The 23,469-nt window shown below is 39.4% G+C and overlaps 1 protein-coding gene across 1 annotated transcript in view; it reads right to left on the bottom strand.

Moving 5' to 3' along the window:
- Positions 1-23,469, bottom strand: part of LOC149228412 (uncharacterized) — a 266,450-nt gene that overhangs the window by 103,239 nt on the left and 139,742 nt on the right. Inside the window, exons 10-11 of the mRNA XM_089378193.1 lie at positions 16,059-16,137; positions 15,728-15,813 (exon numbers count right to left, since the gene is read on the bottom strand). Of these exons, the coding sequence (XP_089234319.1) occupies positions 15,728-15,813; positions 16,059-16,137 (165 nt within the window). The remainder of the gene's footprint in view (positions 1-15,727; positions 15,814-16,058; positions 16,138-23,469) is intronic.

A 23,469-nucleotide genomic window follows, 5' to 3' on the forward strand; every position in this document is an offset into this window, starting at 1 on the left:
GTCAAGTTGGAGTTTGTTGTGTGTTAGAGCATCCTATCAGTTGCAGCTGATAAAACTAGGGCGTTGGAGCGTCCTTCCAATTGGAGAATCTATGGCATCGGAGCTATAAAACTGGGATGTAGGAGCATCCTTTTAGGAGTTGGAGCTACCTGATAAACTTGAATGTTTTTCTAGAGTGCTAAGAACTTGGGGCTCCCCTTTAAGTTGGAGCTAAAGCATTTTTCTACTCATAAAATATTAGAAAAGCGTTCGGTCATTTTTCTCTCGGAAGGGTTTCCACCTAAAAATTTCTTGTGTATTGTTCTTGTGATGTGTTGATGATTTATGTTTTGAATTGATGTTAATGCTCTGAAATTAATAATTGACTAATTGTAAGAGAAATATTGATTCACCGCTCTCTCACTATTTCCAATAGGGGTCCTACCATCCTAATCCACCAAAGGGAGAGTAGGCCCTGCCATCCCATTTAAAAATGCTACAAACTACAAGGACTCTACCAAAGGGAATGTAGGGTTGATCAGTCACCTATTATTGTGAAAGCACAAAGGTCAAGGTGCTATTAATCAAAACCGAATATAGAACTGATGATTGAAGAACCTCGTGTTTGTGGTGAACGAAAGACCATGAGTGCTAGAAGATAGCAATCAAGGTGACTTGCCCACATAGCCTCTAGCCTAGGGAATCGTACCTATAGAAGAGTGCAGCTAATGTGGAGATAGTCGTGAACCAGAAAAACCAAAGATGGCACAACCTACAAAAAAACAACGATAAAACAAAGTGATCAAATTCTAATGTTCTATGATGTAACAATCACTTATTACAAAACTTATTTATGCTGCAATATTAGATGAGCAATTCTAGATAGAACATAAAACAAATGCACAACAGAAGACAACAAAGAATATAATGAGACACAAAGAATTTAGGTCCAATGACCACTGAAAAACCCACAAGGGGAAAATCCAATCAGATTCTTCTTCTATTAGAAAGCAATTGTTCAACAGAGATACAAAGTACAATGAGAGATCAAGACAATGAGTAAGTTCACCCAGATCTAAACACGTTGTAGGATGAAGATCACAGGTAGCAACAGCAGATGCACACATTGAATCAACCTTCCCTTCAACTGAATCAACCTTGGCTCACCAAGTTCTGCTCTTACTCTCCAAGCGTCTCTCTCACAATCTTCTTCAACTCTCTCCAACTCTCTCTCAAGTTCGAATTCTTCTTTCACAATGCACAAGTAGTGAGGGGAGAAAGAATGAGGCACATATATATAGGAGGAGCAACGAATCCATGCCATAAAGGAGGAGTAACTCGCATGCCAAGAGGGAGAGTAACATATGCCCATTTAGGAAATGTAACTCATGCCATTAAGAAGGTACGCATGCCTTTGTAACTTATGCCATTAAGAAGGAGAGTGTAACATATGCATTAAAGAGTGCGTAAGAGGAATCTTTCATGACATGCTTTAATGAGAGCATAAGAGTGTAAGAGGAATCTTTTATGACGAGCTTTTATTGAGTGTAAGAGAGTGTAAGAGCATTAATGAGAGTGTAAGAGGAATATGCCATGCCAATAATGAGAGTGTAAGAGAATAATATTGAGAGCCATGATTGAGTGACTTGAATTTCTTTTTAATAATAGTATAATAGTATCATAAGAATAATAATAACAATATTAATGATAATATTGATGATTAAGTCGAAATTCAACTATTAAGATTGATTGATGATCAGAATGGATTTTCCATCAACAACACTTGATTACCAATTGATGCAAGGTGATTTACTAATTTTGGAAAATCATACTTGAGACTTTTTATTTTTAGAAATTCATCCCTGAGCTGCAAAATTTTCAACACTCGCTCTCAGCTAGGGAGGAATTTCTTTCTGCAACAAAATATCTATGATTTCTCTGTTCATCTTTGCTTTGTATCGTCTAGAACAATGATGTCTCTAATGAAGAAGAATCATCATAGGGGAGCTTTGGCTACCACCCATTATCCACAAACATTAGCGGAGATTAATCTATCACCCTATACTCACTCGGGGGGATTGCCACTTGCCAACATATGACAAGGATCTCGCACATCCAAGTCACATCTCTGCTTGGGGGGATAACCTACTTGACAATGGTCTCACACAACCAAGTCTCATCTTTGCTTGGGGGGATTCACTTGTCAACACGTGACAAGGATCTCGCACAACCAAGTCTCATCTCTGCTTGGGGGAATAACCCACTTGTTAAGGATCTCGCACAACAAAGTCACATCGTTGTTTTGGGGGATATAACCCACTTGACAAGCATATCACACAACCAAGTCTCATCTTTGCTTAGGGAGATCCACTTGTCAACACATGACAAGGATCTCTCACAACCAAGTCTCAACTCTGCTTGGGGGGCTCCACTTGTCAACACATGACAAGGATCTCGCACAACCAAGTCTCATCTTTGCTTGGGAGATCCAATTGTCAACACATGACAAGTATCTCGCACAATCAAGGCTCATCATCCATGACCACCCTCTCTAGCAAGGGTCACATCCGTCAGTCCAAGTTGCTCTCTGAAAACTATGAACTTCCCTTTTGGCAAAGGCTTCATAAGAATTTCGAGATCCAGTCATCAGTCACTATACGATGGTCTTATTACTGCCCTCTACACCAGATCCCAAATATAATAATATTTGACCTCAATATGCTTGGACTTGTCATGGAACACGGGATTTACAGCAAGTTGAATCCCACTCTTACTGTCACAGTAAATTACTATTGTGTCCAGAACATGCTCAAACAGCTCTCCATAGAGCTTCCTCATCCATATTGCCTCACAGCTAGCCATGCTAGCAACAATGTACTCAGCTTCAGCCATGCCGAGGGCTATAGAAATTTTCTTCCTACTCATCCAAGATATCATGGCAAATCCTACACTGAAGCAGCACCCACATGTGTTTTTTCTATCAGTAGAGTTACCATCCCAATCAGCATTAGAGTACCCAAGTAGTCTTACATCTCCGGCAATATATTTCACTCCAAGATTGATGGTCCCATGCAGGTATCCTAGCACATGCTTTGCAGCAATCCAGTGTGCATGAGATGGTTTATTCATATATTGGCTCAATTTATTGACCGCAAAACATATGTTCGATCTAGTGTTCACTAAGAACATCAGTGCCCCAATCAGTTATCGATACCCAGAAGGATTTGCTAAATCAGGACCTACAGCTTCACCACACAGCTTCTTGAAGTTCATCTCCATTGGAGTATTCATGGATTTACATTCTGTCATACCAAATCTTTCTAGCAGCTTGACAACATATTTTCCTTGAGAAAGGAAAATCTTACCAGGTTTTTGCCATACTTCAAGACACATAAAGTAGTGCATCAAATGAAGATCTTTCATTTCAAATTCAGAAGCTAACTCCCTCTTACACTGGAGGGTAAGAAGTTCTCCACCTATCAAGAATAAGTCATCAATATACAATACCAAAACCAAAGGCATACATTGGACCGTTTTGAAGTAGAGATTTGGATTAGCATTGCTAATGGTAAAACCAAACTTCATCAAGAAGTTATCAATGCAGGCATATCAAGCTCTTGGAGCTTGCTTCAGTCTACACACGATTTTTTTGGTCATGTACTACAAAGCCTTGTGGTTGCTCCACAAAAACTTCTTCCTTGAGGAAGCCATGCAGAAAAGTAATCTTCACATCCATTTGGTGAAGGGACCATCCTTCGCTAGCAGCTAGAGCCACAATAGATTGGATGGTTGTATAACGGGAAACAAACGCAAAGATTTTATCATAGTTTATTCCCTCTTTCAGAGAGAACCCTCTCGCCACAAATCTAGCTTTATATTTTTCAATACCATCATCAGCACCATGTTTAATTGGATACCGCCATTTAGAAGACACAAACGATTTACCTTGTGGTCTTGGAACCACTTCTCATACATCATTATGAATATTGGACTCGTATTCTTCAGCCATCGCATCTTTCCACACTTGAATCACAGCTTCTTCAAAAGTGCATGGTTCAACTTGAATAATGTTGCTTATGGCTACAACATATCCTTGGAATCGGCATGGTTTCCTGAATTCTCTGAAGGTTCCTCTAGGAGGAGCATGCTTATTAGCATCTTAAAGGGTGTCACGAAGCCATAAAGGTCTCCTTTTAGCAGGAGGATCACATGGAGGAGGCTCTGAAAAATCCATGGGCTCCATGGGTTCATCAACAGGATCAATTTCAAACTCAGGATCTTGTGCATCCAAGGCATCATCCTATCTTTCAACATTAGCAGGAGGAGGAGTGTCTATGGATTTTGAAAGAGCTGCATATTCATCAAATGTTATATCTCTGCTAAACTCTTTGTTCTTTTACCAGGCACATATATTCTGTAAGCTTTAGAATTTTCGCAACAACCAATAATCATACCTTTCTTACCTAAAAGCTTCCAGCTTGGTACTATTTTCCATTGGCATATGAAAGTAGACGAGGCAGTCAAAGATTCTTAACTATCCATTTTATTCTGGGTTATATGGTATGGTGATCTCTTTCTTGATTCCAACTTCCTTGCAGAAGTCTTGAGCTCTTGTCCACTTCATGTCCACTCAAGTCATGGGATGGCTTGACATCTTCCTCAATCTCAATACAGAGGACTTCGTTCTCACATTCATCAAATGTTCCTATTGATCCCAGAACAAGAGCAAGGGAAATAGTAGAAAAGTAAATAAACACAATGAAATCATACCTGGTGATGAGGCAAGTCTTTCTTTTTTTTCTAGATGTGAGAGTGGCTCCTTCATTATCCTTGCACCGGCTTCCTCTTGGAATTTACTCTTCCTGCACTACTTTGCACCTTGATGATCTTCAGGATTTGTTTTCTTGATCGGATCCTCATCAACAACAATGATCTATAAAAATAAATCTAAACAAGAGTAGTGACACAAAGAAACAACATAAGACTTGAAAATACTTATTTTTTAATGGGGATTGAAGGAAATTGTTAGCTCCCTGTTGATTTCGCTTCTATAAGTTACCATTGTCCATCAGTCATACGTCATTCGCAGAAGAAATGCATCTTCTTGAACACCACTTGGCAAACTCCATCATGATCCACTCTAATCTCAAGCATTTCAAAAACCATCTTTCTCACATGAAGTAATGCTTTATAGCGAATTTGAGTGAACTTTTGGTGCCACAGTTTATATTGATGATTACTTATCATGAATCAATACATGGATAAGTTTTCCATTGATTTTATAAAGATCTTCAAATCTTGATCTTAGAGTGAAAGCATGTAATAATAATTATACATATTGAGTTCATTGCCTGCAATGATATTAGTTATATTCCATTTTTTATTGCCGCAAAAGAGGTTAGTTTAGAAAACTATCATTTCATATTTTGCAAAAGTCATGATTATTTTCTACAACCACAATTGTTAGTAAACTCTAATATCAAAATCACAAAACCCATAAGATTATGATCTTTCTCATATAATGTAAGAATGTGAAGATCCCTCTATCTTCAACATTCAATGTCAATCAGTTATTATTTCATAACCTTCAAGATCTTCTGTACATGAATAAACAGAAGTAAAACTACTCTTTACTTTTGTATGCATCAACAAATACCAAAACCACAACTATTAAACACATGGAACACCTTGACTACTATATGCAAAATTACTATCATATCTTGGGTTCGTAGAAATCTTGGAAGAACGGTCGCAGTAAAATTTCAGCGGCAAAATTTCAGTAGTAAAATTTCAGCATTAACATTTCAACAGTAAATTTCAGCAGCAAAAGAGGAGATATTTCAGCAGAAAATGAGCAGCAAATAGAAGGAACAACGTGTTATTTCAGCAGAAAATAGGTTGCAAATAGAGTGGACAACACTTGATATTTCAGCAAAAAATGGGCTGGAAATAGAGTGGGCATCAAGAGATATTTTAGCAGAAAATGATTTCGAATGGCACTTGTCTTCTTGAGCTTGTCTTCACTAAAGCTCTGATACCATGTTGAAATTCTGATGTTCTATGTTGTAACAATCAGTTATTACAAAAAAAAATTATGCTGCAATATTTCATAAGCAATTGTTGATAGAACATAAATCAAATGCATAATAGGAGACAACTAAGAATACAATGAGACAAATAATTTAGGTCCAATGACCAGGGAAAAACCCACAAGGGGAAAAACCAACTAGATTCTTCTTCTATTAGAAATCAATTGTTCAACAGAGATACATAGTACAAAAAGAGATCAAGAGAATGAATAAGTTCACCCAAATCTGAACAAAATGTATCATGAAGACCACTTGTAGCAGCAGCAAATGCACACACTGAATCAACCTTCCCTTCAACTGAATCAACACTAAAACACTGAAACACTGAATCAACCTTGGCTCACAAAATTCGGGTCTTACTCTTGAAGCCTCTCTCTCTCTCTCTCAATCTTCTTCAACTCTCTCCGATTCTCTCTCAAGTTCGAATTCTTCTTTCACAATGCACAAGTAGTGACAAGAGAAAGAATGAGGCACATATATAGAGGAGGAGCAACGATCCATGCCATAAAGGAGAAGCAACTTGCATGCCAAGAGGGAGAGTATCATATGCCAATTTAGGAAATGTAACTCATGTCATTAAGAAGGTACGCATGCCTTTGTAACTTATGCCATTAAGAAGGAGAGTGTAACATATGCATTAAAGAGTGCGTAAGAGGAATCTTTCATGACATGCTTTAATGAGAGCATAAGAGAGTGTAAGAGGAACCTTTTATGACGAACCTTTATTAAGTGTAAGAGAGTGTAAGAGCATTAATCAGGGTGTAAGAGCATTAATCAGGGTGTAAGAGCATTAATCAGACAGTAATTACATCATTATTATTATTATTTTAAATTAATCAATTAATTTTTAACAAGGTTACTTTATAAAATTATTATAAAGTCACTTTATAAGTTTATAAAGTAACTTTAATAATTTTTATAAAGAACTTTATTATTAAATTCTTCCTTTTATTTATATTCATGACTAATACTCATCATAATGATTCATAAGGTTGTGTCCCTAGTGACAGTTGCGTTCCAGCATATGATATGGTTATGACAAATGTGTTTAGCTTGGTTAGACTGTTCCATTAGGAATAATTTTTATAGATAGTCGACTCCAGTGAAAAATTATTGTCAACATTTTTTTTAACTAGCCATGCATGAATCGAATACCAATATTTCCTTATGTACTTTCGACTGAGGAACAAATGTCCATGTTCCCTTTCCTCGCACTCCATGGATCTGCTGCCTTAGACAGAACAGACCCTAGAACTAGGTCGACATTCGTTGGTTCAGAGTGCCATGGAACAACAAGCTCCATACGTTTCCTGAACAAATCTATGTTAATTTCTTCAAATGTGACCCCAGTAATGGTGGAAATAAAGTCAATACCATCAAAAAGGGAATCAATCGCAATGGTGGTCTAGGCAGTTGACAAGAGATATATTTGCCCTTAGGCACGATTTTTTCAGTCTCGCAAGGGCTCTGGTGTTGCTGCTAATGTCCTTTCTATACCTTCTCTCAGTGTCTCATATAAAGTGGTTAACCCATTTGTTATCAAAAATTTTGCCTCCCGAATTGTTATCACCAACTGTGGCCTTCACCTCAAAAAGACGACTTTCAATTGTCATAACAGAAACATTAAACATACCTCCACCAAGCTCAAAAATGGGAATATTGATTTTGCTAACACTAGTAGTCTTCCTATCCATTCCATAGCCAACAACAGCAGCAGTGGACTCGTTCATAATTCTGATAACATTTAAGCCAGCAATGACACCAGCATCCTTTGTTTCCTTCCTCTGAGAATCGTTGAAACATGCAGGGATAGTTTCTTTCTCCATTCTATTAAATAGTAGCTTTACAATCTCATTGGCAATTTCGTAACTACCACCTCCTTTAATAACGGCTAATGTAGTCACAGTCAAAAGAGCTTTTCTGGTTTTGTTAGTTTCATATAATTCCTTGAGGTCTCGTTCGAATGAAGCTAAAACCGAAGCCTGAATGTCCTCCTGCTTCAGATTTTCCTTCACATTTTGAATATTAGGATAAGTTGTAGTAGAAGTTGTTTGTTTTACAGTTGTACCATGGTTCCACTTTGGCGGTTGTTGTACCTCTGCTTGTCTTAGACTTTCAGTTAACTTCCTCATTCTTCTTCCACTAATAACTGCTCTGCAATCTCCAGCATTGTAAACCACTAACTGACCACCTATAATGAGAGCAGTAACACAAGTAGTACTGCTGAAAACACCTTGTTTCAAAAACTCATCATCTACTCTCAAGTACTCGGCTTTCACTGCCTCCTCAAGATTCTTCTCATCTAGAAGATTATTTTTATTAATAATGACAATCCCATAGTCATAGTCTTCTTCATCATCTGTTGTTTGTAATTTATCTTTCTTTGCCCGAATCAAAGCATTGACGATATTCTTTCCAATATTTTCAGCGGCAAAATCTGCAGCTTTGCGACTGCCATGACCATCAAATACAAAAAAGGAGACACCCTGTGCCTCATCCCATGTGTATTTTCTTATAGTTGTGGAAGAGAGATACTAAAAGTAATAGTACGAACATTGGAAAGAACCACAGGAGTTACTGCAGCATTTGGAGTTGGAGTTGTGTTCCTGGACAAAGGAGTGTGATGTGTTATTTCTTCATGATATTTGTAATGACCATTGACATTGATGTGCGGTGAGGAGGAGGTCAATGGATTTGAAAGAGAAGAGGATAGTGAGATTAATGAAAGAGGAAAAGGTTTTATTAAGGGGGCTCCCAATGGGGTGGAAGGAGAAAACAATATGGAAGGAGACCTCAATGGGCTTGGAGTTGGAAGAGAAACTGATAGCGAAGAAGTGGAGTTGAAGTACACAGTAAGATTGAAGGTGACTTTGATGGAGTGGATGTAGAGAGTAATATTGGATTAGAATGGAGTTGATGAAGAGGACAACGTTAGCTTTTCAAGTTTATAGATGACTTCATCCACGGGCAATGTAGGAGTAGAAGGCATTGTGATTGTAAATAATTGAGATTTATTGACACTCTGATTCTGATTGTGATCGTGATTAGGGCGCGCTTCTCTAATTTCTTGAGATATAGAATTAACTTTATCATGTTCTTCAATAGTTTTTCCTAAGCTTGGAATGTCATCTTTATCATTATCATAATCCATAACTAGCATAAGCTCTTCGTGATCTTCTGCAAAATGTAGTGATTCTTCATGAATAATTTTTGTAGATTCATTTTTTTCCTCCTTGCTTTCATCCTCCACTATCATATACCCACTTTGATTTTTAGTTTCATTCATGTTACCCTGAGGAGTTCCTATTTCATCATGTTCAATATCACTTTCTCGATTTGGGCATTCTTTATGTTAGTCTCCTTCAGGTCAATGTCTTCTTCCTTTAGACATGCTGCATATTCTACAAATGATATTTTTAATTGCTGAAACGATTCTCGAATTTCACCTAACTACTCATTGATTTCATAACATAAACTTAATGGCATATTGTGCAGCGGATAATGTCCAAAGGCTCATATGGCTCTGATACCACTGAAGCAACAAAGCTTAAGAGTGTTTGTGCTTTAAATATAAAATACACAAATGTATTGTAAATAATATTTCATTAATAATATGAAATGTACAAGGATGATTGAATGTTAAAATGAGGGTCTTCTTATATACTTAGGCAAGTGCCCTTTCATGAATGATCATGTCCATTAAGACATGCCTCTTCATTAACTAATCAGTAATTAACTATAATTATGATTATTATTTATTCACTCATATTTATTTTATTTTTATATAAATTGGTATTTGTAACAAATACGCATCTTATCTAACAAACAAAAGAAGGAAAGAAAAAGTTATTATTTTAAAGCATGGGTTTCATGCTCTTTTTTAATGGTCTTCCAAGTAAAATCACGTTCTTATGCTTCTAGGGTTTGTTAGGTCATAGGATTTATTGTCATGAGTCAAGAGAGTCAACATCATGTTTATAAGACCCTTCTGAGCCTCCAAGAGTACAAGTCAGCCTAAAGGATGGAATTCTACCCCTTGGAAAGACTATATAAATGAGCAGTTCGACCTCATTTGGGACTCAATCATCAACAAGTTTGATCCTCCAAGAAAAGGCTCGATCTAAGGCAAGAAGAGGTAAGGAAAGAAGAGTGAAGATCTAGGAGGAAAGGAGGAGGAAAAACTTGATTTTGGGCTCTATCTCTCTCACACATGCAGAAAAATAGGGTTTCTACAGCGTCCTAGAGGGTCAAAATTACAAGATCAAGTTGCAACAGGACAAGTTGTAGTATCGAGTTGCTAGAAGAAGGGATATTTTGTCTTGACATTGTTGACCATGGGAGGAGTTCTCTTTCTCTAAAGAAGGATCTCTTGAAGAAGCTTTCTAGAGTAGCTACAAGGCCGAAGTTGCAGGTCGAAGTTGTTGGACGAACTTGTAAGTCGAAGTTGCAGGGTCAAAGTTGTGATCGAAGTTGCAACTAAAAGCTAGTTGATACAAGATTGAGATGTGATATTGGAAGGATTGGCTTGGTACTTGAAGGTTGACTTGGTCTAGGGTTTGGGTCCTTGTTGTCTCATTTGAAGCAGATTCTATAATAATAGAAGAGTTTCTACGTTTTCCCCTTGGAGGGGTTTTGCCCTAGCTTGGAGCCTAACTTTTGTGTCCACTATCTTTATTATTATTGCTCTTGATATTTGTTTGATGAAGAAGATCTAATAAAGAAACACGAGAAGAATAATAAACTTCACAAACAAGTATTAAGGTTAAGGAAAATTGGAATTAATAGCTGCCACTTTGCATTTTCCAACATGCAACCAGAGCAAAGGTAAACAAGAAGGCATTTGGAAGGATCATCTTGAGGACACAAGAAGGGTTTACTAAGGGAAAGGGAAAACCTATTGATCTAGAAGAAAAGTCTCATAAAGGCTTGAAGAAGAAGACTACTAGAAGGTTGTTGTTCTAGTTGAAGACTCATTGGAAGACCTCCCTGAAGGAAGCATCAAAGGATTTTGGTATCATCACTTTTGGAAACCATTATTGAAGTCTCTTTGAAGATCTTGAAAGCCTCAAGATAGTTGGAGACATCATCAGAAAGGGAAGACTCTTGATCATCAAGTAAGTATCATATTGATTACTCTATGTCTGAATCTACAGGTCATATGGGTTCTTTCTGCAAGGAAAGCAATAAGCTCGTTGGCTCATCAAATTTCCTAGAATGGAAGAAAAGGATTGACCTGACACTTACAGAACATGAAGTAATGGAATACGTTACTGGTGAAATTATTGAACCTAGCAAAGACAAGAGACACTATGAGTGGTTTGAGACACTCTTGTGATATTGATCTGCGATCAGTGAAACTGACTTCGGGTCAATAAGAGAGATATGACTCACTCTCTTGGAACTGATCTGGGATCAGTAAGAGTGGTATGACACACTCTTCAGATGGAACTAACTTCGGGTCAGTAGAGAATGCTATGAGACATTCTCGATCAATTCTTCTTCTTCATGGTTCAACAGAACAGAGCAGAGCAGAACAAAGCATAGTAGAGCAGAGCAGAGCAGTGCAGGGAACTGATGGCAAAGATAGTATAGTCTGGCAGACGGATCATCGAATGGAGTTCTCGCTAGTTGAGAGGGAGTGTTAAAAATGGCAACTAGGCCCAAACTCCATGTGAGTCATCTTATTTATGGCGGCTGATATTTTTCTTGGATCCCTCTCATCGAGAGGTGTAGGATTGATCTAAAGATCATCAGATTTTGATAAGTATTCATGGAGTTATGGATTTATTTGTGTTGTAAGTCGTTAAGGTTGGCCAGCAACCAAATAAACCTACATGTGCTCAACATTTTAGTATAAAAGGAGATGACTTGATAGTCATTTCACACTCATCTCTCTCTTGATTTCTCTCCACTCGCTTTGGGTCTTAGTGGAAGAGAGATCTAGGAGGAGGATGCCTAGCCGCAGTCAGCCCTAACCAAGAGGACGCAATCAAGTGAGAAGCCCTAACGCTACAGGGAGGACAGCCCTAACCTATATGTTGGTAGCTACGCAGTCAAGTGAGAAGCCCTAACGCAACAAGGAGGACAGCCCTAACCTATATGCAAGTATCTACACAGTCTAGAAGGTAGCCGAGTTTACGGAGATATTATCACTATTTCAGGTTCGAATTTTAGAAGAAGAGCCACAGCTCTTAGCCACATTGTAGGAGGCAAGAAGGATGGCTTGAGGGTTGTTTTGTGACACATTGGAGCAGTCTTACCTTGCAAATCAGGCCGCAGACTATAGGTGAGTTTAATGATTGTTTTGTGCATGGTTTTGGGGTGTATATCTCTGTTTATAGGGCCGCAGTGAGGGACTACTACAGCAACAGTTGGGAGGTGAAGTTTAGATGGTCGAGAGGCCTAGAAAGGCCCTCCTAACCAGGCCGCAGTCATCTCTAAGGACAGCGAGGCAAAACAGGGGTATTCTCCCTATATGTTAGGCTTGTTTACAGTGCTGGAGTGGGAAGATTGCTTCAGGTCTGAGTTGATTGTTGTAGGGAGCTTTGTGGAGGTGCCCAAGTCCTACAACATCACCTTGGATACCTTGGATCCTTCAACTGAAGTAAGCGGCCTGTTTGGAGAAGATTAGGGCACCAGTGTAAGCTTGTTGGTGTGCCCTAACCAGACTGGTACATGCACAGAACCCTAGGCAGAGATCAGCAGTAGCATGCAACAGAAGGTATGGCAAGGCTATTGGGACAGCAGCAAGGTATGGCAAGGCTATTGAGGTATGGCAATGGCATAGTGCAATAATGGCACAATTGGGATAGCATGACTGTTAGGGACAACAGCTACAGCAATACAACTAGGCAGCAGTGGCAAGCATGGAGCTGCAAGGGATAGCTGCATAGTAAATGGGACAGCAAAGGCACAATAGGACAGCAGCTATGACATGGCAGCATAGGCACAATTGGGACAACAGCTATGACATGGCAACAAAGGCTACAATGGGACAGCAGCAAAGGCATGGTGCTGCAAACTCATTGGACAGTAGCAAGGTGCAACTATGGCACATGGGACAGTTGTGGTAGCATGGTGTAGCTATGGCACATGGGACAGTTGTGGTAGCATGGTGCAGTGATGGCACATGGGACAACTGTGGTAGCATGGTGCAGCAATGGCACATGGGACAGTAGTGGCAGCATAAGGTGCAGCAGTATGATGAGTGCAGCAGTATGATGAGTGCAGCATGGTCATGAGGTCCAAAATTGTGATGATGGGTGCAACATGGTGCAGCATGGTGACAAGATGCAGCACAATGATAGGTGAAGGAGTCACCTTGGAGAATCAGTTGAAGCAGCATGTCTTCAACTAATCTCATGTGTCATCTTCTTAAGAGATGATCTATGCTCTTATCTAGATAAGTCAAAGTGTTGACTACTGTTGTATATGTACTATCTCTCTCTCTCTCTCTGTTGAACTATTGAAGAACATATAAGAAGAATTGATCAAGGGTTCCCCACATTGGGGTTTGTCCTTGGCTAGCACCACATATTGTGTCCTCTTGTCTTGGCTTGTCTTCTGCGATCTATGTTTATGTTCTATCTGCAATTTACTTTAATGCTGATGTGATTGCTAATCTGGAAAAGATATTGAGCTAACTGTAAAAATTGAAATAAATTGCTCTAAGCATAGAACATACCTAGAATGATGTTGTATTAGGGGTACAATTGTGAATACCTCCCTATTTAAAAGGGAGTGTTGGAAATGTAACTAGTTTCGGTCTTCATAATTGTTGTTGTACTCATTTCAATATGTATCTTATGTAACAAACAAAAGAAAAAAAGAAAAAGTTATTATTTGAAGGCATGGGTTTCATGTTCTTTATTGATGGTATTCTATGTAAAAGCATGCTCATCATGCTTCTAGGGTTTGTTAGGTCATAGGATTTATTGTCATGAGTCAAGAGAGTCAACATCATGTTTATAAGACCCTTCCAGGCAAAATATATCTTGTAAAAGAATTTATTTTGAGTCTGGAAAGTCCTAGAAATCTCCAAAAATACAAGTCGGCCCTAGAAGCTTCAAGTAGGCCTAAAGGAGGGAATTTGACCCCTTGGAAAGGCTATATAAAGGAGCAATTTGACCTCATTTGGGATTCAATCATCAACAAGTCCGATCCTCAAAGAAAAGATTTGATCTAAGGCAAAAAGAGGCAAGGAAAGAAGAGTGGAGGTCTAGAAGGAAAGGAGGCAGAACTTGTTTTTGGGCTCTATCCCTCTCACACGCGCGAAAAATCATGGTTTTTGCAGCTTCTTAGAAGGCTGAATTTACAGGATCAAGTTGCAGTAGGACAAGTTTCCATATCGAGTTGTTGGAAGAAGTGATATTTCGTCTTCACCTCGTTGCCTTGGGAGTTGTCTTGCTCTAAGATGGATCTATGAAGAAGTTCAATTAGGGTTTCTACAGCATTTACAGGGCTGAAGTTGCTAGACAATGTTGCAAGTCAAAGTTGCAGGGTCAAAGTTGTGATCGAAGTTGAAGCTGAAAGCTGGTTTATACAAGATTGAGTTGTGATATTTGAAGGGTTTACTTGATACTTGGAGGTGGACTTGGTCTAGGGTTTGTGTCTTTGTAGTCTCATTTAAAGCAGATTCTATAAAAAGAGAATTTGTCTTTATTATTGTTGCTCTTGAGATTTGTTTGACGAAGAAGATCTAATAAAGAAACACAAGAAGAACAATAAAGTTCACAAACAAGTATTAAGGTTAAGGAAATGTGGAATTAATAGCTGCCACTTTGCATTTTCCAACAATTCTCACACTCTACATTGGAACCTCTATCATGATTGATAACAACACCAATGTCTCCTTTTCAACCTCTACTTCTGGTAAAGTGTAGAGGCTCTCTTATTACATAGTGGCCTACCGATATTTATTTCCCTTTTGGGGTTCAATTTTTGGCTTTGCCCATTTTTACTCTATGTTTATTTTGTTTTATATTTGTAACTATGAGGTGCCCTCAACACTCTCATATCGCTATTGTGACTTGTCTTTTCTAGTCACAATGACCTATTGTGGCACTTGTGGTTATCAATCAAATGTCTTTCCTTCCTTCTTGTTAAATGAAATGAGGGAAAATTGTGCAGTAAAAGTTATAACGTGGGTGAAGTACCCAAAATTATCAAAAGAGCATGTTAAAGGAATAAAATTGCATCCCATTCTAAAAATCCTGTACAACATCATGATGCTTACATGGTCGAATCAATAAAATCGAACATGCTCGGACATGTAAATTGTATGTTAGAATATGTCAGAATCCTTCAATATTAGCATTCATTATTGAATAAATTTACAGGATTAGAAACAGATAATACTATTATGACAGTGGAGATATATCGACAAATGTGGCAGCTGCTTCATTCTATCAGCTATTTTGTCAATGATAGACTTGCATTAAATCAAACGTCTACTAGAACAATCCAAATTGCAACATAGAAAACAGGTGGATCCCATTGTATGGGAATACAAAACAGCAACATTCAGAACACCATTTCATTTCACTTTTTCTAGCCTCATACTTTTCAATCATAATAGCATTATTCAAACTGATAGAACAGAGGACTAAAATCGTGGCAATCAATCATAATAAAAGAACAAACATAAAGTAGAAACCCACTTGTATGATCCAACCGATCGGCATCTCCAACCACAACCCTGTCCAAATTCCTGTTTGCTCGGAACCTTTTCATGTTCAACCCATACCTGATAATGCAAGGAAATAATGAGTTATAATAACATGAAATGCAAATAAATAATCAAACTTCTGGCAAGAGATATTTTATCATTTCAGGACAATAAACACTGAGCCATGTTGAACTGGCAATGCCCACACCTTTAAGACGGCTACGAATTCTTGCATGCAAGACACAATGATCTTCTCAAGAACAGATAAGATGTAATAATAAAAATATCTTTCTTCCAATAACAAGAACGAGGAGAAAGGTTACCTTGAAATTTCCACCATAGGAACAACTCACTGCCATATTCTTTGATGGATGGAAAACGAGGGCTGAAATTCCAGCATCACTGTCAAGTATTACATGATAAATTAACATCAAAATGGAGTCATAAAATTTGCCTTCAGTTACAGTCACTCAAGTTGCACAAGCTTACCACCAATGTAATAATGAAATATGTGTTAATACAAATCAAGAAACCAAAACAGGATATTTTAATTGTCAACAGGGAATGATCAGGACATCTACAAAAATCCTAGAAATTATTACTCAATGGTAATCAATCAAGAAAAATTAAACATTTTGAGGGCTGAATGAAACATACAACTAGTATCAAAAACTTGAAAAGATGCTACAGCAGAAAGTAAAAACATAGGCACCAGGCTGTCTAGCACTATGAATGTCTCCACTTGTGTGCTTTCCAAGATGCATGCTCAAAAATTAGAAGAGAAAGTAACTGCATGCAATCTGCCACATGCAGCCCTCCACAAGCTCTAAGTGCATGCAAGGGGACACTAGTCCTCAACCCTTAAATTGCCACATACTCCTCGATAAAACTTCTCCATAACAACCTCCAAATAAAATAGTATATGTGCCAAGTCAAAGAGGTGAGGGCACTCACCAACAGAGGTCAACCTCAACATGTGTGCACAGAGGTTAATGCTCTTATAGAACCATAGTCCAACCCTCACAATAGTCATCAACTGATTAAAATCAACATGAACATATGTTCCAATGGGGGGCTATGCTCCAACAAATGTTGAAGCATGCAAACAAGCTGTTCTCCCTATCAATAATCCCACCATGATAACAATATAATGATAAAATAAAAGCTCAACCTAGGGATATGAAATTCTATTTTCTCCGTATGAACTCTGATGAGGGTTGAACCACTCTCAAACATCCTGAGTCATTTCATGGTAATGTTAAAAATTTAAGTAAAAGGATGAGTTTAGGAATTTAACATTACCAATAGGGAGCATCTAGGAAGTGTCTAGGGAGCATCAAGGGGGCACCTTGGGAGTGTTCGGGAAGCATAATTCCTCCAATAACAATTCAAAAACCCAAGCCAAGTCCAAAAAAAATTAAAAAAACAAGACCGCATAACCATCTTCTTTTCTCCCGGAACCACTTGCGATGCGCGGTCGATCTATTTCGGAACAAAGGATCGGGCTGCCGAAACCATGGATTGGGCTGCCACGGTTCCATTTTCCAGAAACCACGGATTTGATTTTCGAATCCACGGTTCCGTCTAGGATGAAAATCCACCTCTTGGTCCGTGGGGGGGGGGGGGATCCTGCAACATTGAGTGAGATTAAAGGTAAATAATGATTCCGATAAAGATATGGAAGAAGAATCTACCAATGACAAGTTTGGAGAGGTTGCACCTATTGAAAAGAAATATGGGACATTGTTTGAAGCAAATACACGTTCCAAGAGATATTTATGCAGAGCATCAACTTCACTTTTGTCTCCTAGCTTACATTATAGTGGGGTTGTTTCACAAGATGGCAAAGCTTGACAATGATGTTGGGATCAGTTATGTAAGTGTTTTAGCTACTACAACCACCCTCCAAAATTTTGCCCATGCTTTGATTTTGGAGCCTTCCTTCTGTCCACAGGAGCTTATCTTTTATTGTTGTCAAGTATTCATGCTATGATAAAAGACTTATCTTTTCATGCTTTGCTTGTGATGTACTGATCCTGGCTTGATATCTTTCAAACACAAGCTAACTCTTGACTTGACCTTGCAGCATTGTTGGGCTTGCCTCCAAAAACTGCGCAATCTTGGAAGGCAGGCCAACCTTGCCTCTAGAAACTACGCAATTCTTCTTGGTAGGCCAGCCTTGAGCATGAAAACTATGCAATTTTGGATGGCAGCCCAACCTTGATGATGGAAACTGTGCAAAGCATCCCTTGAGCTTAGAAATTGTGCAATGCACTGAGTCAAGAAGTTGCCAAGTCCTTGGGAATTGTGCAATCCTTCTTGGTAGTGTGCATGCAAGTTTCCCGAAAAAGCCAAAAAGGCAAAAATGCTTAAAAGAAAAAAGCATCCCTAGAAAATAGTGATTCACTAATTAGTTTCTCGAAGGTGACAAACTTACTATTTTTGGAACTTTCCACCAAGTGTCGTTTTTTCCTTCATTTTAGGCATGCGTGTCATAAACCCTAATCGGTCTAAATCTATATAATGGACGCCCCTCGAGCTCATTTATACATTCAATCTTGGAGTTATAGTATTCCCAAGGAGATCAAGGAGCCTTTAGTGGAGTTTACAATGCTTTTCCGAGTGAGTTTTGCTTTTGTCGTCTTTTGTCACCTTTTCTATCGCTTTTTCTCGTTGGACTTCTATGAGTGTTGTCTTGCTTGTTTCTTTTCATGGTTTTTGGCATTTTAATGTATATTAGCTTGTACAAGTGTTGGTTCAGTCTATTGTTTGCCTTTTACAAGTGTCGCATTAGCTTTTTTTGTTTTTGCCTATTAGTTGTCGTCGTTTCAGCGACTCTCCATGCATGTTTGTTTTTCCATTTACATGTTGATCTTTCGCACTTGTTTTACACCAATCTATCCATACTTAGTCAGATTTGCACTTCAACTTGCACCATCACTCAAATCTGCTTGTTTCCCAGACTAAGTTCGGCCAAATCTACACTTCCACTGGCTATGCATCACCTTCTCTATCTGGGCATTACGCAAGTCTGAGGCTCAAGCTCTCAATTTGGCCTCTGAGATTGCACAATGTGTAGTACCAGGCTAGCCCAACTGCACATTGCACAGTTCCAGGGCTTAAGCCCTCACCCTTGGCCACTAAGATTGTGCAATGCGCAGTCTCCACCTCAATCTACCCAGACAGAACTACGCATTGCGTAGTCTCTAGCCTGAGGCTGCATCACAGGCTGTTGAGACTGCGCAATGCGCAATTCATTCAGCCAATCTGTCTCCCTCATCTCCTAAATTGTGCAATTTTCCTAGTCATTCAATGTGGTTGTTGCTTGATCTTGCTTTGTAAGTTAATATGTTGAAGCTAATTTATGTCTTCCATGAGTGCATGTTCCTCCCACAAGTATTGCAGGTGTTGAGCATTTCTCTTCATCAGTCACTGACATCATGGCACCCAAGAGAACTGCTTAAAAGGATACCATAGAGAGCAACACCAGGGAGGTAGTTGAGAGTACACCAGTTTACTCAGACACTCAACTATTTGTAGAAAAGGAATTAGATATCACATGGCAGAAGGTGAATGAAATTTTCTCAGCAAGAACCTTCAAAGCAGGTCTGTAAGACCGGCAGGTGTATGTCAATGCCCAGCGGTTAGGTCTACACAAGAATGAATGCAAATATCCAGCTTTTCCATGCACATTGCCAGCGAGATACTATCCCATACAGACCCAAAGACTATGACTCAATATGTTGAAAAATGTGCAACTAGGTTCGATCTTCATAAGTATGAAATGTATTCTTGTAATTTATAAAATAAAAAGAAATTATTATTGGAGCATGGGTTTCATGCTCAAGATCTTTTATTTTAGAGGTCACACACCCATTGAGTGCTTCTAGGGTTTGTCCTAAGTTTAAGAGTCATTGTCATATATTGAAGACTCATGTGCACATTGTATATTGTGAAGAAAAAAATGTTTTTGTCTTTAAAGTGTCGAAATGCCCTCCAAGAACAAGTCGGCCTAGAAACTGTCAAGTCGGCCTACATGAAGAGCCACGTCTACCTTTGAAGAAGCCTATATATAGAGTGGAACTCATCCTCCATTAGACACACTCACTCACATCTCATTCTATGTGAAGAAGAGGACTAAAAGAGGTCGAAGAAGAAGGACGAAGAGGAAGACAAAGGAAGTCGACATGCTTGGGTTAGTTCTCTCTCTCCCACGTGAAAGTCGACACTAGGGTTTCTGCGATGGGGCTATCTTTGGTTCGATCTTGGAGAAAAGAAAGAAAGAAAGTCAAGCAAAGGTGTCTTAGGGTGTCTCACTAGCCCTAAGTCTCAAGGAAAGGCAAGCAAAGGGGAAAGGAGGCCATATGAAGAAGATAGAAGTCTTCTTGAGGAGCAGCAGCAATTGTAGCAATTGTCGGGAGACGGAATTTCGGATCTGAAGTAGGAGGTTGAAGATCTTGAAGTAGGAGGCTGAGTTGATCTTGATCTTGGAGGGTATTTGTCTGAGTAACTAGGTCATGGTATTCATCAATTGAAGGATCTATAAGAAGAGAAGAGATTTAAGGGTTTTCCCCTCAAGAGGAGGGGTTTTGGCCCTGGCTTGCAGCCTATATATTGTGTCACTATTCTTATTGTTTTGGTAGTTGTTTGATGTATCTCACAATATAATAAGGAACAAAGCTAACAAGGTAAAAGGTAACACAAACAATTATCAAGTTAAAGAGAATTAACATATTCACTGCCCTATTGAATTCTCAACACAATAGTGCCTGCGAACAAAGGCTTGCTTCTTCTGCTGCCAGAATTGATGTATCTCACAATATAATAATAAGGAACAAAGCTAATAAGGTAAAAGGTAACACAAACAATTATCAAGTTAAAGAGAATTAGCATATTCACTGCCCTATTGAATTCTCAACACAATAGTGCCAGCGAACAGAGGCTTGCTTCTTTTCTGGCAGCAGACTATCATCTCATGTACCATTTGCCTGAGCCATAATTGCTCATGGATTTGTACTTCTATGTGAAAACCAACTACTTGAGCACCAAGGATATTGTTAAAGGTTGGGTGAAAGAGCCAACAAAGTTTCATCAAACACCCACCAACACCTACAAGACAAAATCTCTCAAGAGGGCCTATCAGCTCTTGATAATTTTATGTTGCAGAATCTACGGCCAATAGAGCACCGAGACCTTTCCTGAAGGGTGCGCATTCTTACTGAACCAGGTTGTGAACGAAGGTAAGCCATTCAACTGGTCAGATTTATTGGCTCAGCAACTTCAGACCCATGTATCTAACGCCCTTAGTTCCCCCAACAGTGGGCAAGACAGATTTTACATGTCTACCTATCTACTGGATGCAATATGCGCACGCAATGCATTCCCTGGCATGAATTGGACTTGGACACCACGGGAGCCAATTGTGTATGTTTATTTCAAGTTGCTTTCGAAGTGCAGCCATAGAGGAGTAAGGGAGAAGCTAACTGATCACTTCCTCATTCTGTTGTACAAGTTGATATTTGAGAAAGAGCCACCTTGCATGTCACGTGGGGCAATGGAAGCAGTATTAGAGATAGCGGATTGGTTTGCCTCACAGGATGGCACTTTCCTCAAGGTGTTCGGCAGACACAAGTCTCCGCATCTTTTACCGAGGTATGTCGTCGATCAATTAGTCATGCAAGAGGTTGTGTATCATCTCTCCATAGGGTTGTCAGCAACTTTACACAAGAAGAAGAAAGCACCTTGGCCAACTCTCTTATGCAAATTGGATTGTACGAGATCAAGAATCTGAGAGTCGCAGATACCAAAGGAAAGGCAATAGAAAAATTTGCATTCAGTACTCTGGACTTCAACCCGTATGATCCCCAAAATGTTTGCAAAGACCATTGTGCGAGGATTCATTTCTAGTGGCTAAGCGGGACCTTTCACTGGCCAGAGGAGGAATCATGGAAGAATTGTTATAATCCCTCCCAGTCCCGCGAGCCGGTCAGTTTTGCGTGAAATTCACAAGTTGCTCCACAAAAGGAAATCACTACAGAGGAAGCAACAACGGGAGAGCGCAATCCTGTGCGCGAGAAGGGAAAGAGGAAGCTTGTGCACAATCCAAGGGGAGAGCAAAGCCACAAGATGAAAGTAGACCCAATCATATTTAAAGTGTCCATAGCAACGAAGAAAAAGAGGAAACAGACGGTGTACGAAGCAAAATGGAAGCAGAGGAAAGAATGAAAGCAGAAGAGATAAGAGGAAGAAAGGACGAAGAAGGACGGGGAGAAAAGGTGAAAAGTAATAGCAAAAGAAACAACGCAAAGACAAGTTGAAGAACAAAAGCAAAACCGGCTACTAAAGGAGGAGAGCAAACAGATGCAGGCTAAAGAGATCACTCGAGAGATTGAAGAATTGATCGAGATCCAAGACATGGAGGAGGAAATGGAGCCACAGAACCAAGATGTTGATCTGATGCCAAGTACACAACAGGTCACCATTCAGTCTCCCCATCCTCTGGCAGAGCAAGCTCCAAGCGAGGAAGAGGAAATTGTTCCTCTTGATGATGGTCCAGTTATGGACACGTACAATCTAACTTATGACGAGCTTCAGAAAAAGATTGTACAAGCGAGGAAGAAACATTTTCCAAACGACCTCACATCTCCTGCATTTATCAAAGAAAGGGTGATCGTGATGGACACCACGAAGAATCCAGGTGTCACCGGCTACTAAAGGAGGAGAGCAAACAGATGTAGGCTAAAGAGATCACTCGAGAGATTGAAGAATTGATCAAGATCCAAGACATGGAGGAGGAAATGGAGCCACAGAACCAAGATGTTGATCTGATGCCAAGTACACAACAGGTCACCATTCAGTCTCCCCATCCTCTGCCAGAGCAAGCTCCAAGCGAGAAAGAGGAAATTGTTCCTCTTGATGATCGTCCAGTTGTGGACACGTACAATCTAACTTATGACGAGCTTCAAAAAAAGATTGTACAAGCGAGGAAGAAACATTTTCCAAACGACCTCACATCTCCTGCATTTTCAAAGAAAGGGTGATCGTGACAGACACCACGAAGAATCCAGGTGTCACTACTGCATCCAACTTGGCCCTCGCAAGTGCTACAAAGTCAAACACGGACTATCTGATGGTCGAGAACAAACAATTGGCAAAGAACTTGTAGGCTGCTAGGAAAGAGGTTGAAGAGCTTTGAGCAAAGTTAAAGAACACAGCTCCCACACAAGTCTATCTAGAACAACCGAATGTAGCGATACTCGATGAAGTATAGACACTGGGATAGACCATGCGAGTCTTTACGAGGAGCTTGTTACTATGCATAAGGCAGTTGTCCACTTGCATGGGTTGCAGCAGAAGTGTAAAGATTATGTCAAAACTCTCAAGGTTGTGCAATCAGCTATTGTTGTCGTGCATGAATGGTCAATGCAATACAAAGGGGCATCGCTTGAATTGGGAAAGAAAACAAGGCAAGAGGCAGAGTTGGAGAAAGCAAAGGTTCGGATGCTCATCCAGAATGACAAACATCTCACTTCGTTCTTTGCCAACACTCATGCCTCATATACACAATTGTCTAACGGCCTGGACTTCTTGGTGAAATCACACAGGATCTGATCAATCGGCTCACTCACGGAGATCCAGCGCATGAATCAGGTCAAGTAGGAGATTGAAGAATACTTGGAACATTTGAGACAAACAGCCATCACGGAAGATTTGGAAGTAAACAGACAGAATATG

Source organism: Pinus tabuliformis, chromosome J (assembly GCF_031772625.1).
Source record: "Pinus tabuliformis cultivar Carrire ecotype Pingquan chromosome J, CPIR1, whole genome shotgun sequence".
NCBI classification, from domain to species: Eukaryota; Viridiplantae; Streptophyta; class Pinopsida; order Pinales; family Pinaceae; genus Pinus; species Pinus tabuliformis.